The 13,758-nt window shown below is 38.6% G+C and overlaps 1 protein-coding gene across 9 annotated transcripts in view; it reads right to left on the bottom strand.

Moving 5' to 3' along the window:
- Positions 1-13,758, bottom strand: part of nbeaa (neurobeachin a) — a 130,572-nt gene continuing 116,814 nt past the window's right edge. For 5 of the 9 annotated variants that reach the window (XM_056239651.1, XM_056239645.1, XM_056239646.1 and 2 more), the window contains 19 exons: positions 13,354-13,500; positions 12,285-12,421; positions 11,955-12,072; positions 11,738-11,840; positions 11,456-11,571; positions 11,224-11,336; positions 10,152-10,292; positions 9,918-10,037; positions 9,679-9,831; positions 7,892-8,059; positions 6,676-6,765; positions 5,930-6,122; positions 5,782-5,853; positions 2,799-2,954; positions 2,526-2,696; positions 1,812-1,913; positions 778-974; positions 537-688; positions 1-393 (listed from right to left, as the gene is read on the bottom strand). In XM_056239651.1, the coding sequence (XP_056095626.1) occupies positions 303-393; positions 537-688; positions 778-974; positions 1,812-1,913; positions 2,526-2,696; positions 2,799-2,954; positions 5,782-5,853; positions 5,930-6,122; positions 6,676-6,765; positions 7,892-8,059; positions 9,679-9,831; positions 9,918-10,037; positions 10,152-10,292; positions 11,224-11,336; positions 11,456-11,571; positions 11,738-11,840; positions 11,955-12,072; positions 12,285-12,421; positions 13,354-13,500 (2,540 nt within the window). In that variant the 3' untranslated portion in view covers positions 1-302. The remainder of the gene's footprint in view (positions 394-536; positions 689-777; positions 975-1,811; positions 1,914-2,525; positions 2,697-2,798; positions 2,955-5,781; positions 5,854-5,929; positions 6,123-6,675; positions 6,766-7,891; positions 8,060-9,678; positions 9,832-9,917; positions 10,038-10,151; positions 10,293-11,223; positions 11,337-11,455; positions 11,572-11,737; positions 11,841-11,954; positions 12,073-12,284; positions 12,422-13,353; positions 13,501-13,758) is intronic. The other 4 variants (XM_056239647.1, XM_056239648.1, XM_056239653.1 and 1 more) reach the window with 1 other exon arrangement.

Here is a 13,758-nt window from a genome sequence, read left to right as displayed (position 1 = left end):
TCCCCTGCTGGGAACTGCGCTACAGTCCATCCAGTCCTGCCGTCCTCTCGGCTACGATCCTGTACGATGATCTTTGCAGACAAAAGGACTTTAGGCAACTCGTCATGGTATGTGGGGAGTGAAGGACAACCCTAAAGGTCTAAGTAACGTTAGAGATATGTCTTGTGTTTTCATCTGGGTTTGACTCCACCCGGGACTTACAGGGACACACCATCAACTGTCTAGCAGGATATGAACTCGACCCTTCTCACTGCTTCATCTGCGAGCCCTAAACAAGGTCCCTCTCTCCTCCTGTCTCTGTCTCAGTATCTGTTCTGATGTTCGTAGTGCCATCGATTGAAATCAATGTTAAACGCCACAATGCTGCCCGACGCCATCCCAGTGATCAAAGTCCTGCAAATATATATATAACATACATTCATTCAAATGATACATTTCCATAACATACATAAGTAAATCTATCATGAATGTTATGTATATAATAAAAGCACTAGATAGTTCAAATGACCTAATCCCCATAGTTGAGGAATGCTCACCTCTGGTCATGGGACAGGTCCATAGCCCTGATGCCTGCATCACATCCGGGGTAAATATACAGCTGCTTAAAGTCACAGGCCTGCCAGACTTCAACAACACCGTTATCACCTCCTGTTACCAAGTTCTGACCGTCACTGCTCAACAGAATGGCCTGAGGGGAAATAAAGTGAAGATAAATATGGAGACTGTTTCATGTGAACGTGTATTTGTTTCTGTTCAAACGTGTGCGTCTCCTCTTACGCGTGTGGAGTCATTGATCTCCATCTGGGCCAGGAGTTTTCCATTAATGCTGAAGTTACAGAAGTGTCCTCTCTCATAGTAGATGATACAGTGGCCCTCACTGGACACAGAGATCAGGCGGGGCTGGAGGCAGTTCTCGGGGCCCTCCAGGGCCCGCAGTAAATCTCCTGTGATGGTGTGCACCAAACATGGCCCCTCTGTAAAACAAGACAACATCAAGAACAGATCAATTCTGTCATCAGACAGCAAACACAGACATTTAAATAATTGAGAAATAAGAAAGTAATAAAAAATCATTTTTTTTAAATCGTAAATAAAAATCTTTAACTCTTTCCCTGCCAGCGTTTTTGATCATTTCCACAAGTTTCATGGCCCCCAGAATATAATGTCTGAGCATTCAATATATCAAAAGAAAGAACAGACCCTCTGATTTAGAAAAATAATATATACAGTATATAGTTTTTAATTTATTTAATTATTCTAACATAATGCATTCTTTTTTTTTATCAACACTTGAATATGGGTAAATTTCAAAATAAAAGTAGAATTTTAAGCAAAAAGCTGAGAAAAAAAATCACGTTTTTGTCAAAGACTATTCAGAATATGATCAAAACGAGTAGATCGAGTCCATGAACACCCCTAAAGCTTCACAGTCCCAGTTTGTCCTGGGTCGACATTTCATTCAGTAACATAAAGCGGTTTTGATTTATATGCCGTTTAATGTTGATGATCGTTTTATTTTACATATGCATATGATTACATATGAGATCGCTTGTTTCTGCATCTTCCTCGCACGTGTTTTGATCAGGAGATTCAGCACTCTTTCAGAAGTTGCGTAATAGCGACCCCTACCGTATTACAGTGAAAACAAGGAAAGCCGGAACATTCCGTCAATGGCGGGGAAAGAGTTAAGATTGCTTTAATGCCTTATCTGCAATGGTTTATATATGAATTCTCTTGCAAACCAATACTAGTCTGAAAATAGCCCATTATTCAGATATGCTATTAGTTAGACTGGTTCCTCTCCGACTGACCTTTGGCCCCACTGATGACAAGTCCCAGTTCAGCACACACTGACACACACACCACCTCATGGTCATGGCCTGTCAGAACCGCTCTGGGTGCTGGATAATCACCTACAATACAACACACGGTCAAGTTCTGGTTTCTTAAAAATCAACTCCGTTAACAGCCACAGAACTACAACTCATGTCATGGAATAAAGAGAGAAAATGTTAAAATATGTATGTGAAATCATATACACTACCACCCAAAAGTTTGGGGCGGGTAAGATTAAAAAAAAAAGAATGCTTTTATTCAGCAAGGAAGCATTAAATTGATAAAAAGTGTCAGTAAAGCCATTTATAGCGTTACAAAAGATTTATACTTCAAATATTTGCTTTTCATTTATCAAAGAATCCTGAAAAAATATATATATAATAGTCTCCATAAAAATATTAAGCATCACAACTGTTTCCAACATTTATAATAATATGAGAAATGTATCTTGAGCACCAAATCAGCATGCTAAACATGATGATGCTAAACATTCAGCTTTGCCATCATAGGAATAAATTACAATTAAAATAATATGAAATTAAAGCTATTTTAAATTGAAATAATATTAGTACAATATTACTGTTTTTATTGTATTTGTGATCACATGCAGCCTTGGTGAGCATAGAGTTCTGTTAATCAAAGCAATGCTCATGTGCACAGGCTCAGTTGGTTAAAAGCGTTGTGCTCACTGTTGTTGGGATTGTCTCCGATGATGTGGTGTCGCCCGCTCCAGTACCACAGCAGAAGGGTCGCGTCTCGTGAGCCGGAGACGATGTAGCAATCGCCCCCAATGTAGGACTCAGATCGCGCAAGACAAGTCACCACATCCCAGTGGCCAAACACGATCTGAGTGAGCTTCCCTGAATGAAGAGTGACCAGGTCAGCACATGTTCATTATAGTAAAGAGTGAAAGTATTTTATATGTGCTACTTGGCATCCGCAATCACCAAAGAGACACGCACCTGTCTCGGTGGAGTAAACACGGAAGCTCTTGTCCCAGAAACCACACGCCAGGATGTAGCGGTTGTCGGCTGTCACCACAAAGCAGTGCGTGTTGATCTGGATGCTTTGATCCACCAAATCTGTGATCTGCCTTTTAGTAATGCCAGAGTTATTGGCTGGGAAAGAAAACAGACCATGCATGATTATTTTGAGTATAAAAAAAAGACCCTTTCAAGGAAAATCTGTTTACTCGGCAGCCATATTTGCAACAATCCTTTGGGCAGCTATTTCGGGCATCCAAGACCAAATCCTATCAATTTGAATGGAGAAATCCTGAAATCTCAAAAACTGCTTGCCATACTCAAATTGAAACGACATATTTCAAATCAGCAACAAAGTCTGACACGAACTGTCCCATAAATGTTGTTTCTTATGCTATTTCAAGCATATATGCAACTGGAGCTTCTATTCCGCCATATTGCGTGTTGCACTTTCACACATAGGGCCCTATTTTAACGATCTGAAACGCAAGTATCAAGTAACTTTGTGGGCGGGTCTTGGGCGCTGTTGCTATTTTACCGGCGGGATAAATGACTCTTGCGCCCGACGCAAGTTTAAAAGGGGTTGGTCTGAAATAGCTTCATTATTCATAGGGGTGGTTTGGGCGTAACGTGAAATAAACCAATCAGAGCGTTATCCAACATACCCTTTAAGAGCAGGTGCGCATGTTGCATGGCGGATTGCTATTATAACGGCAGATTTACCAGGCGCGCGCCAGGAGCGGTTCACAGCCGAGGAGACCGACGTTCTTGTCAGGGCAGTGAAAGACAGAGAAGTAGTGTTGCTTTCGTCAACGAAAATTATGACTAAATATCGTCGTCAACGAACCTTTATCACGTGACGAAAACGAGACGAGACGCAACGTAAATGCTGGTCATGTGACGATGACTATAACTAAATGTATAATGCAATATCGTTGACGAATAAAACGAGACCAAATGTGGTTTACAAAATAAAAACTATGCTAAAATGTCTCTTCATTTTCGTTGACCAAAACGAGACGAGACGAAATGTTATTTAAGGTTATTTCGTCTCGTTTACTTGCATTATTATTATGCAGCATTTCTGTTTCGTGTGTCACTTCAGGGGCTGCATCAGATCGCACTGCGCAGACGCAGGCGACTTCACATCCTCAAGCCCCACTCGCGGCATTATGTGAGTTACGGCTGTTTTACACATACTCCGTGTGTAGTGCGTATGCGGTGCGTGTTGTGGTGTGTATGCAGGAGAAGCACACGCTATTGTGCTTTCACGTGTGTTGCGTTTGCAGTGCGCAACTGATCTACGGCTGTACCACTGAATCACAACATTTATTCTCTATTTTTTATTTCAAATCAATATTTTTAGCCTACATCCATTATGTCGCGTTGTTGAGGTAGGCTACTGTGTAGATCTCTGCTCTGCTGTTATGCATGCACGCATTGACGGACCGCATCCGCGTGCGTGTGAGCGCTCTAACCATATAGGCTCTACATGGGTGCGGGAAAAAATACGGAGTGTGAAACAGGCGTTAGCATAAACGACAACAAACAAAGTTAAGTCTGACACAGAGAAAGGGATTCGTCTTTGGGAGAAAAAGAAGACATGACATTTGGATAAACTTTCATTTCATCATGTGTGTAGGCTACTTCTAACATGTTTGGTTGGTAAAATAAATATGTTGTAAATTCAAATCAGAGCATTTTCAGTGTCTGGAATGGATGTATTCTTGAGTCTTTAAGGTAACAATAATATAATAAGATAACAGAAGATAAGATTGTTTGAAATGGGTTTGGCTAAAAGAAAATTTTGGTTTCGTCTATACTATAGGTACTTATACTATATTGACTGGGTTAAATAGAATACTAAAAAGAGACTAAAATACAATTTTCATTTACTAAAACTAGACTGTCTTTCGTCGACTAAAACTAGACTAAAATGTCATCAGTTTTCGTCGACTAAAACTAGACTAAAATAACATCAGTTTTGGTCGACTAAAACTAGACTAGACTAAAAAGAGTATGAATGTGACTAAAACTAATAAAAACTAAAATGACAGCTTGACACAAAGACTAGACTAAAACTAAAATTAAAACAGGCCGCCAAAAACAACACTACAGAGAAGTGACGTTGTATGGGGATGGGAGATTTTTTTTTCCCTGGTTCTTGACGGACAAACTGATTTGTCAGATGTCCTTATATACATATGTGTCTTGCCACTATTGCTCAAACAGTTCTGATCCGTCATTACTACAATTAGCCTGAAAAATTTGGGTAAATGTGTAAGCTAGATTTAGGCCTACATTTTTTTACATCTTCATGGACACCACAATGATTTCCCTCATGTGTTAATATTTTCCCTTGTTATAATGTATGATTTGCAAAAATAAAAACTGTTGCATCTGTGTTGATGAGAGAATCAAAGTGTATGCGCGTTGTGCACCCGCTACATTATGGGCAAGCATGCGCGCTTAAAATAGCATTATGAACAACGCGCAACGGAATTGTTTTCTGGAACTGCAAAATAGCACTAGGGAATGTTTGCGCAGAAACACCCCTCCTTTTTGCCCCGACCCGCCCGGGGAGCGCAAGTTCATTTCCTAGTTTACCGACGTGCGTCTGTGGAGGGAAAAGCCCGCTTTGCGCGGGTGCAAAATAGGAATGATACATGCGTCAGTGTATAAAGTCATTTGCGCCGGGTGCAAAATAGGAATGATACATGCGTCAGTGTATAAAGTCATTTGCGCGGGTGCAAAATAGGAATGATACATGCGTCAGTGTATAAAGTCATTTGCGCCGGGTGCAAGATAGGGCCCATATAGTAAAATGAGTATATTAAGAGCATCTTTGTAAGTCTTTGGTTTAAAGACACGCTTTATCAGTCTATCAACTGAAGTAATTTCAGAACTGTCCCTAGTGATGTAAAAGGTAAAAACACATGGACACATGACCTGAGAAACTCACCAATCAGAGAGTCCATCTCAATAGGGAGGTGATGAGCCTGTTCTAAAGAATATCCCGGAGCACCTCTGAGACCTGGACAAAACACACCATTAATCTTGTGTAAAAACAATAACAAAGACCTTAGACGAAGTGATATGTTGCGACTCACCGACTGTGTTGTGCCAGCGGTTGACGGCGAACAGCCGGCTGCATGTGACCGTGACCGCAGCGGGAATGCTGAGGTGAGGCAGCGTGTTGGCCGCCACGTGCGTGACGGGAGAGTTGGAGGGGAATTTTAGCACCATGATTACATCTTGCTGCATCTGGTCCTTGAACATCAGAGGACTCTGAGGAAGGAAACACTGATGAGCAGAAGAGAGAAAGAGGAGAAGGAAGAGGAAGGGAGGAAGAAGAAGAGGAGGAAAAGTAGGGAAGTAAAAGGAGAGAGGAAGGGACAGGGAATTAGAAAGGTAAATTACAATGGAGCAAACAAGGTGAAAAGCACAGGGCAGGATTCTGGGTAAGGATATAGTTCAGGATCAGTTTTGGGTTGGTTTGGACTGTCAGAAAGGGGAGGAGTTCGGGTGATGTGTATAACATCCAACCCTAGGCAGCCTCGCTAGGTGTAAAACCCGGTGTGATGTGATAAATCTATTGCATAATAATCTGAATTTTATGTACTACCTGCCAGTGATTAGCGTTTCGTATATATGAGGTCATACAAATTTGGTGCATCGCAACTAGTGAAGACAGTGTAATACTGATCTACATAAAAGGTACGTAATAAAGACAAATCATGATGAAAGATGTAATTAAATAACAAGAGACAATATTGATCTATTTAAAAGAGATCTAATATAGATATAATTGATAAAAGAGATGTAATATAGATCTCAATCTAAAAAAAAGTCTCACCAGGTGCATGGCGGAGCTGCGTGGAGGGTGAGGCTCTATTAGCAGCTGTGATGGAGCCTGTCCAAACGACTGAATCTGAGCCTCCGTGGACTACAGAGAGACAAAGAAGACACAAAACAAGCCGTTACATCTTTAGTTGACAGACATCTGAGCTGCCTCACATCAGACAGACATGGAAACACGAGCCGAGCACAGCTGTTAGCATGCTGCGTTTAGAAATGAAATACATAAGCACTCATTTTGGATGGAGGAGAGAAGGATATTGACAGGGGACACCATTAAAGACTGATGATCAAGATTCATCCATTTTTTTAAACCAATATTCTTATCGGTTCCAATATCAGGTCTACTGATGAATAACAGCAGCACTGCGCTTGTGTTTGTTAAACAGGAAACAATGGTGTTCACAGGTAAATTATTTCAGTATTTTAATTTGTTTAATAATAGTAGTTTAATAACAATACAATATTTGAATTTTATAAGAATTGCTTAATAAATTATTTGATTTTTTTAGATGTTAAAAAACAAGATTAATACCATTAAGCATTTTGTCAATAATTAATCTTAATTATTGACATTAAGCATTTTAAGATTAATTATTATTATTACTAAATTATTGAATGTGTAATATTTAGTGCCGTAAAATCTATTAATCGCAATTATTTGCATCTAACATAAAAGTTTTTGTTTACATAATATATATGTGTGTGTGTGTATATATGTTATTATATTTATATATATTATATACATTTCTGTGCACACAGTAATATACATATAATATATATATATATAAATATAATAATACATATACACACACATATTATGTAATCGCATCTAAAATTTTATGTTAGATGCGATTAATCAATTTGACAGCACTAGTAATATTTACTGTTTATGTTATTATAAAATGTAATGTTTTTGGCTGTCTTATTTAATGTTGTTTTATTTATTTGGACTATTTTAACTAAAATAAAAGTCAGTTCTGCATTTCATTCAACATACATGATTGAAACACTAAAATGTTAAAATAAAATAAATAATAAATCTGTATTGGGAAAATCACTATCTTTCAGAAGAAATAAAACAGTACTGGGCAATGTCTAATAGAAACCCATTAAAAAACAGCTTTATGTGATTCACACCCGTAGAACAAGTTTGTATATCAACACCCTCGGTTGAATCAATGCTCACTGACCTCTGAGACGAGGGGTCTTACCTCTCTGAGCTGAGGGTCTGTGATGGTGTCCAAGTTCACGGAGCCCTCGTAAGACAAGTAATGGAAAACGTTGAGAGCCCTTACGGCCTCCGGGCCTTTCTGCTTGTAGCCGAAGATGAGATCGATCCACTGGTGCAACTGACAGGACACAAATTCACTCTCCAGCGCCTGACACGGCAGAGGACAACAGGGTTAATACGGGGAACAATCAGGGCTTCAAAAAGAAATTACTAGCCTTGTAAAGGCTTCATGAGGTTCAAAGTTTATCTAGAGCTGCTCCGTTCAAGGAATTGGCCTCATCTGACTTTAATTCTTGACAGATTTGAGAAAATCAAAGGTTTCTTCCCAAAAAAAGTAGGGGTGCTCCGATCAGGATTTTTGGGGCCGATCACCGATCGCCGATTACTGGAAGCTGTATCACCCGATACCGATCACCGATTACAGGGTCTATTTGAAGACTACTTTTTATCATGTAGCATTACTTATTAAACTATATTTAACTAGAATGTACATTAAGTATTACATTTAAGAGAGGACAATGCATCATGAATTGACACCTGTGTATTTATTTGCAAGCAACATGTATTAACATAGCAGCTTGGTTATTGGGAGCAGCTTAGGGCTTGACACACAACTTTCCTGTGGAATATAAAATAAAATAAATAAAAGACAGAACATCTGAGTCTTTAAATTTTGCTTTAGACTACTTTAAACTAAAAACAGCAACAAAAAAGGCTATAGCCAAAATAATGTTTTGAGTCAGTCAGCCATCAGTCTTTATAATACACTTAAAGGACCACAGGTAGTAACCTAAAGTGCACAGCAAAAAAAACAAAAAAAAAAACTACCAACTTCTATATCTGTATCTATAACTTTGCTTTTTTCTATATGCTTAGTCAGATTTTGTGGGCATTTAGAGAGGAAGAGAGAGGTAGAGAAACCTTTTTTTGTGTGTGTGTGTGTGTGTGTGTGTGTGTGAAATAATTCCCTTGCAAAATTATTTTGAACAGATTAAGAAAGCCACCACTACTGGTCACATCTATGGTTAGATTGATTTTTTTTAGATCCAGCGAAGTCTGTCCCACCATGTACCTAATATAAATAAATAAAACATCTTCAGTTAACTAGCAGATCATTCATTTAGTTCGCTATTAAATAAGAAATCTAGCGCTAAAATGTGTTTTTGAACTCAAGCTGCGCGCTCGTTGCCGCGGCGATCAGTTGCATGGATACAGTGCTCTGTGCCTCGCGCAGTCTTCACTCGGAAGCGCGCTTCAATCTATCGCCGTTGCGGAAAATAAAACACAAACGTGTTCTTGCTTGATATAACTGATGAACATATTCAGTTTTGATGAGAGAGAAAAATATTTACGAGTGCGGATTAGAACCCGTAACCTCGGACACGCATGGCAAAAGATCTCCCACTAGACCATTGAAGAACTCGAACGTAAAATGCGGATCAATGGATTTATTTACGGGTTGAGCAGAGAGGCAGCACAGTTTGACAAGCGGCCGCGGAATGGTACACACATTGCAGATTGCTAATGAATTGTTTTCTTACACACCTTGTAGAATTGCCAGACCGGTGAAGCCATTTTTACCAGGGCGTAAAAAAATTGTCTCGCGAGTTTTGCGTCATCTGATCGGCTTTTCTGGATCGGCCTTTATAGAGACCGCCGATCACACATCCCAAAGCAATTATCGGCCGATTACGATCAGCGACCAATCAAGCGGAGCACCCTTAAAAAAAAGTGCTTAGATGCGCACACAATCTTTCCATCCCTCACCATCCTGTTGATGCGAACAAAATCCTCTGGTTTTTTGGCCCAGACTGGGAGTTCCACGTCACACACGGCCGTCCTGTCCTCTCTCAGCCCCAGGTCATATTCGCTGCTGTTCACAAACATCTCAGGGAGGTAGTAGAACTCAGGGATCAATTCCTGTCGTACAAACAAACACGTTGACTTCACAGCACAGAAACACAATCAGTTACAGCACCGTTTTTACCTAACAAACTTTAGCTCACCCGAACGTCAGACGTGTCCCTCTGGCAACTTCGCCAAGAGCGTGCGATGCCAGAAAACGTCCGGTCAGGATGGTCGAACTTGTTGTCATTACAATTCAAGGAAAATGTGGTGAAGGGTTCCTGTGAGATTGAGAAAGTGGGTTAGAGTTTCATAAAGAGCTTTTTGTTCAAACAATCAAGATTTTGAAGTCACGGGAGACAATACAATGAAAATGGACTATAGTGAGGACTCACTATCCTGAGGAGCCAGAAGAGATTGGACGCCGCGGTGGAGTAGAGGGATGTGTAATGATGGGGCGGAGTTCCGTCGTCCTCCCATGTCTCATAGCGCTCGGCATAGAACACGGCTCGCTTTGGATTCAGAGCTCCGATTGGCTACATTAACAGGAAAGAGAGAAAGGAATTCTGTTATTATACTAACCAATTGACTAATATATATATATATATAAAAACTATAGCTCACTTTGGATTCAGGGCTCTGAATGTTGGGTATGCTGTTATATTTAAAGTGTTTTATTTATTTTATGTACACAACGATTAAATGTTAACAATGTTAGTCAATATATTTTTTTAAATGAATACTTCTATTTATCAAGGATGCATTAAAGTGATGGTAAAGTCATTTATAATGTTACAACAATTTTTTTTATTTCAAATAAATGCCGTCCTTTTTATCTTTTAAATCCTAGAAAAAGTATCATGGTTTCCACAAAAATATTAAGCAGCACAAATGTTTTCAACATTGATAATAATCATAAATGTTTCTTGAGCACCAAATCAACATACTAGAATGATTTCTGAAGGATCATGTGACACAAGACTGGAGTAATAATGCTGAAAATACAGCTTTGCCATCATAGGAATAAATTACATTTAAAATAATATGAAAATAACGTTATTTTAAATTGAAATAATATTGTACAATATTACTGTTTTTATTGTATTTGTGATCAAACGCAGCCTTGGTGAGCATGGAGTTTTAAATATATTATATTAAATATATATTTTAAAATATATTAAAACAGAAAACTGTTATTTTAGATTGTAATAATATTTCACAATAATACTGTTTTTGACTGTATTTTTTATAAAATAAATGCAGCCTTGATCTTTCAAAACCATTTTAAAAAATCGTACCGACTTTTGAACAGTAGTGTAAATATAATTATATAACATTTAGATAAAATAAAATTAAAATGACTAAAACAAACAGGGGATTTTTAAACATTTTCTTACGATTCATACTAAATTCTGGGGGATTTATGTAGCTTTAAATTAGTTATGGTAAAAGACGGGAGTGGCACACCTTTGAGAGATCCCGGAAATTCCCAGGCAAGGTGAGATCCAGGTCCTCTGACTCATAGTTAGTCAGGACCCAGGGGAAGACAGGATACTGGTTCAGATCATTATAGGTCCTCCCTGCAAACAAATAACAACCGGGTATGCTGTATGAGAGCAGGTAACTTATTACATTTATTATATGAAAATATTAGATGCAACTGTTGGAAACTTATTTGTGCAGAAAATAACAATCGTACCTGCAATAGTGTTGAGGAACATGAGATACTCAAAATTTGAAATTTCCCTCCGCTGCCATCTCTGAGTCATATTAGATGATTTAAAGAGCTGTCTTGGCGTCGCCAGAGAGATCCGTCTATGGGAGAAACAGCCAAATAAAAAGGACAATCAATTAGCATTGGCTAATAACACATTTTACTAAATATTTAACTGTTAACTAATAGTAAATAAGAACCCCTCCTAAACTGATCTCATATACAGAACCAGTTTCAATATTGAAAAGACAACATCAAAGACCTTACCTTGCCTGAGGGAGGCCATAGCTGGTGCCAACGCCGACCCGAGGTAAACTGTACACTACCTTCTTTACTGTGGCCTGATCTGGGAAGTTGAACATGACGGACGCTGTGGAAATGATATGATGAAGAAAAAAAAAAAAAAGTTTTATTTATAAAACAAAAAACAAAACTTGAATTAAACACCAATTTGACTTTGCTGTTTGGCATGTTGATGTCTTACTCCTGTTGGCCATGAAGACCTCTAATCCAGTGTTTTGGAGAAGGTAGCGTCTGGAAAAAACTGCTCTGATCTCACTGAACATCCATTTCCCATGCAGACCCTCAGTATACGCCAACACCTGACAAACACACAAGCACAGCATTTAGATACAAACAAAGGAACTGTAAATAGCAAAGAAGACAGCGTTTGAGACAATAGCAACAGATGATCCTGAAATTCTGACTGGATAATATTCATGTCAACTGATAAAATCTTAAATAAAAAATGTAATCTCCAATGTAAGAAAAATGAGGCTATAACTCATAGGGTGACGTTGGCAGTGGCACATACCTTTGCATCAATCTTTTTGAAAGTTGGATCATCCTCGTCCACCTCAAAATAGATCTCGGTTGTGGTGATTGACAACGTCCCTCTAGCAACAATCACGGGAGCAACGAGCTGGGCCGGCGTGCTCAAAACCACCGGACCTGAAAGAAACCATGCCACACAATGAGAAATTCTACATTTTAAAGTCCTTAGTCCTGGATTAGTGATTACGGTTAGATTTTCCAATAGCTTGGGATTTTCTCTTTCAAGACCAATCAGTTTGATGCCGTAACAACATCATCTAGTTTTAAAAAGTGTCTTTCAGCATTAATGGTCTTTAAAAATTGGCGTGCCATCAGCTGATTTCTGTTATCAATATGTTATTTTCCTACAGCTTAGATATATGTCACATAGCATTTATAGCTCAGGTGAAATTCTGAGAGCACATGATCAAAAACTTTAACCCACATTTTTCACATTGAGATGAAAAGACAAAGACCTCTTTGATCAAACTGACTAAGAAACTATTCTGTAAAAAAGAAAAATCTAAGGGAAAAACAAGCTTATTCGTTTAATTAAATAATGATTAAATTGCCATAATATGTTAAATACAGTCAACGGCTCATTAAGATAATGAATAAGTGGCTAATTTGATAAGCGTTAATTGGTTAATTTAGCGATTCAGACATTCAATGTCAAAATCAGATGTAGCACTTAAGCTCATAATCACACTCTTGTGCGGATTCAGTTGAGATCTGCATCAAAAGGCGGAGGGGCTGGAGCTTGTTCGGGGCTGCAACATTAATTAGCATACTCGTTTACTGAAAGACCAAACTTGCCTCTTGAGATAAACACCCTCGGACGAAAAGCCACTAGGAATAAAGTACAGTTGAATACATTAGCACATGCATCAACAATACATCAAAGAACCAGCACACTAATGGTTTCCAGATAACCAGCTAGAGCGGCGCTGTTGGTGCAGGCTGGCCTTTAACACTCATTTGTTTAGCAGTGCTATGGCACCCTTACTATAGGATTTGAGGAGGCAGCTTGTGAGTAACAGCCTATTGTGTGCAGCAGCGACGCTGAATACCTGCAAGGTTGTCGATCTCTTTCTCCTGCAGCAGACTGACGGCATCATCGTCTCCTTCCAACATCAGCTCCGTCTCAGGGTTCTGACTGACCACCGAATGATTGCGGAACGACTTCTGGGACTTCATGCCTTCTTCTTCCTCAGGGCCTATACAAAAAAAAAAAAAAAAAGACATTTTATCTGTTTATTTTTATTTTTACATATTGTTCACAATTATAATGATATGTTTTTACCTATATATACATACAGTATATGTATATATATATATATACACACTGTGTAACACTATTTGTTTTTAATATGTACATATTTATCACAACTATGATAAATATGAACAAATTAATCTGTTACAAATAAAACAAACACTATTATTACTATAAGAATAATAAAATTGGTAAATATACA

This window comes from Rhinichthys klamathensis, unplaced genomic scaffold (assembly GCF_029890125.1).
Source record: "Rhinichthys klamathensis goyatoka isolate OS25496 unplaced genomic scaffold, OSU_Roscu_1.1 h1tg000569l_1, whole genome shotgun sequence".
NCBI classification, from domain to species: Eukaryota; Metazoa; Chordata; class Actinopteri; order Cypriniformes; family Leuciscidae; genus Rhinichthys; species Rhinichthys klamathensis.
Note: the sequence above shows the minus strand (reverse complement) of the source record. Positions and strands in the feature narration are given on the sequence as shown.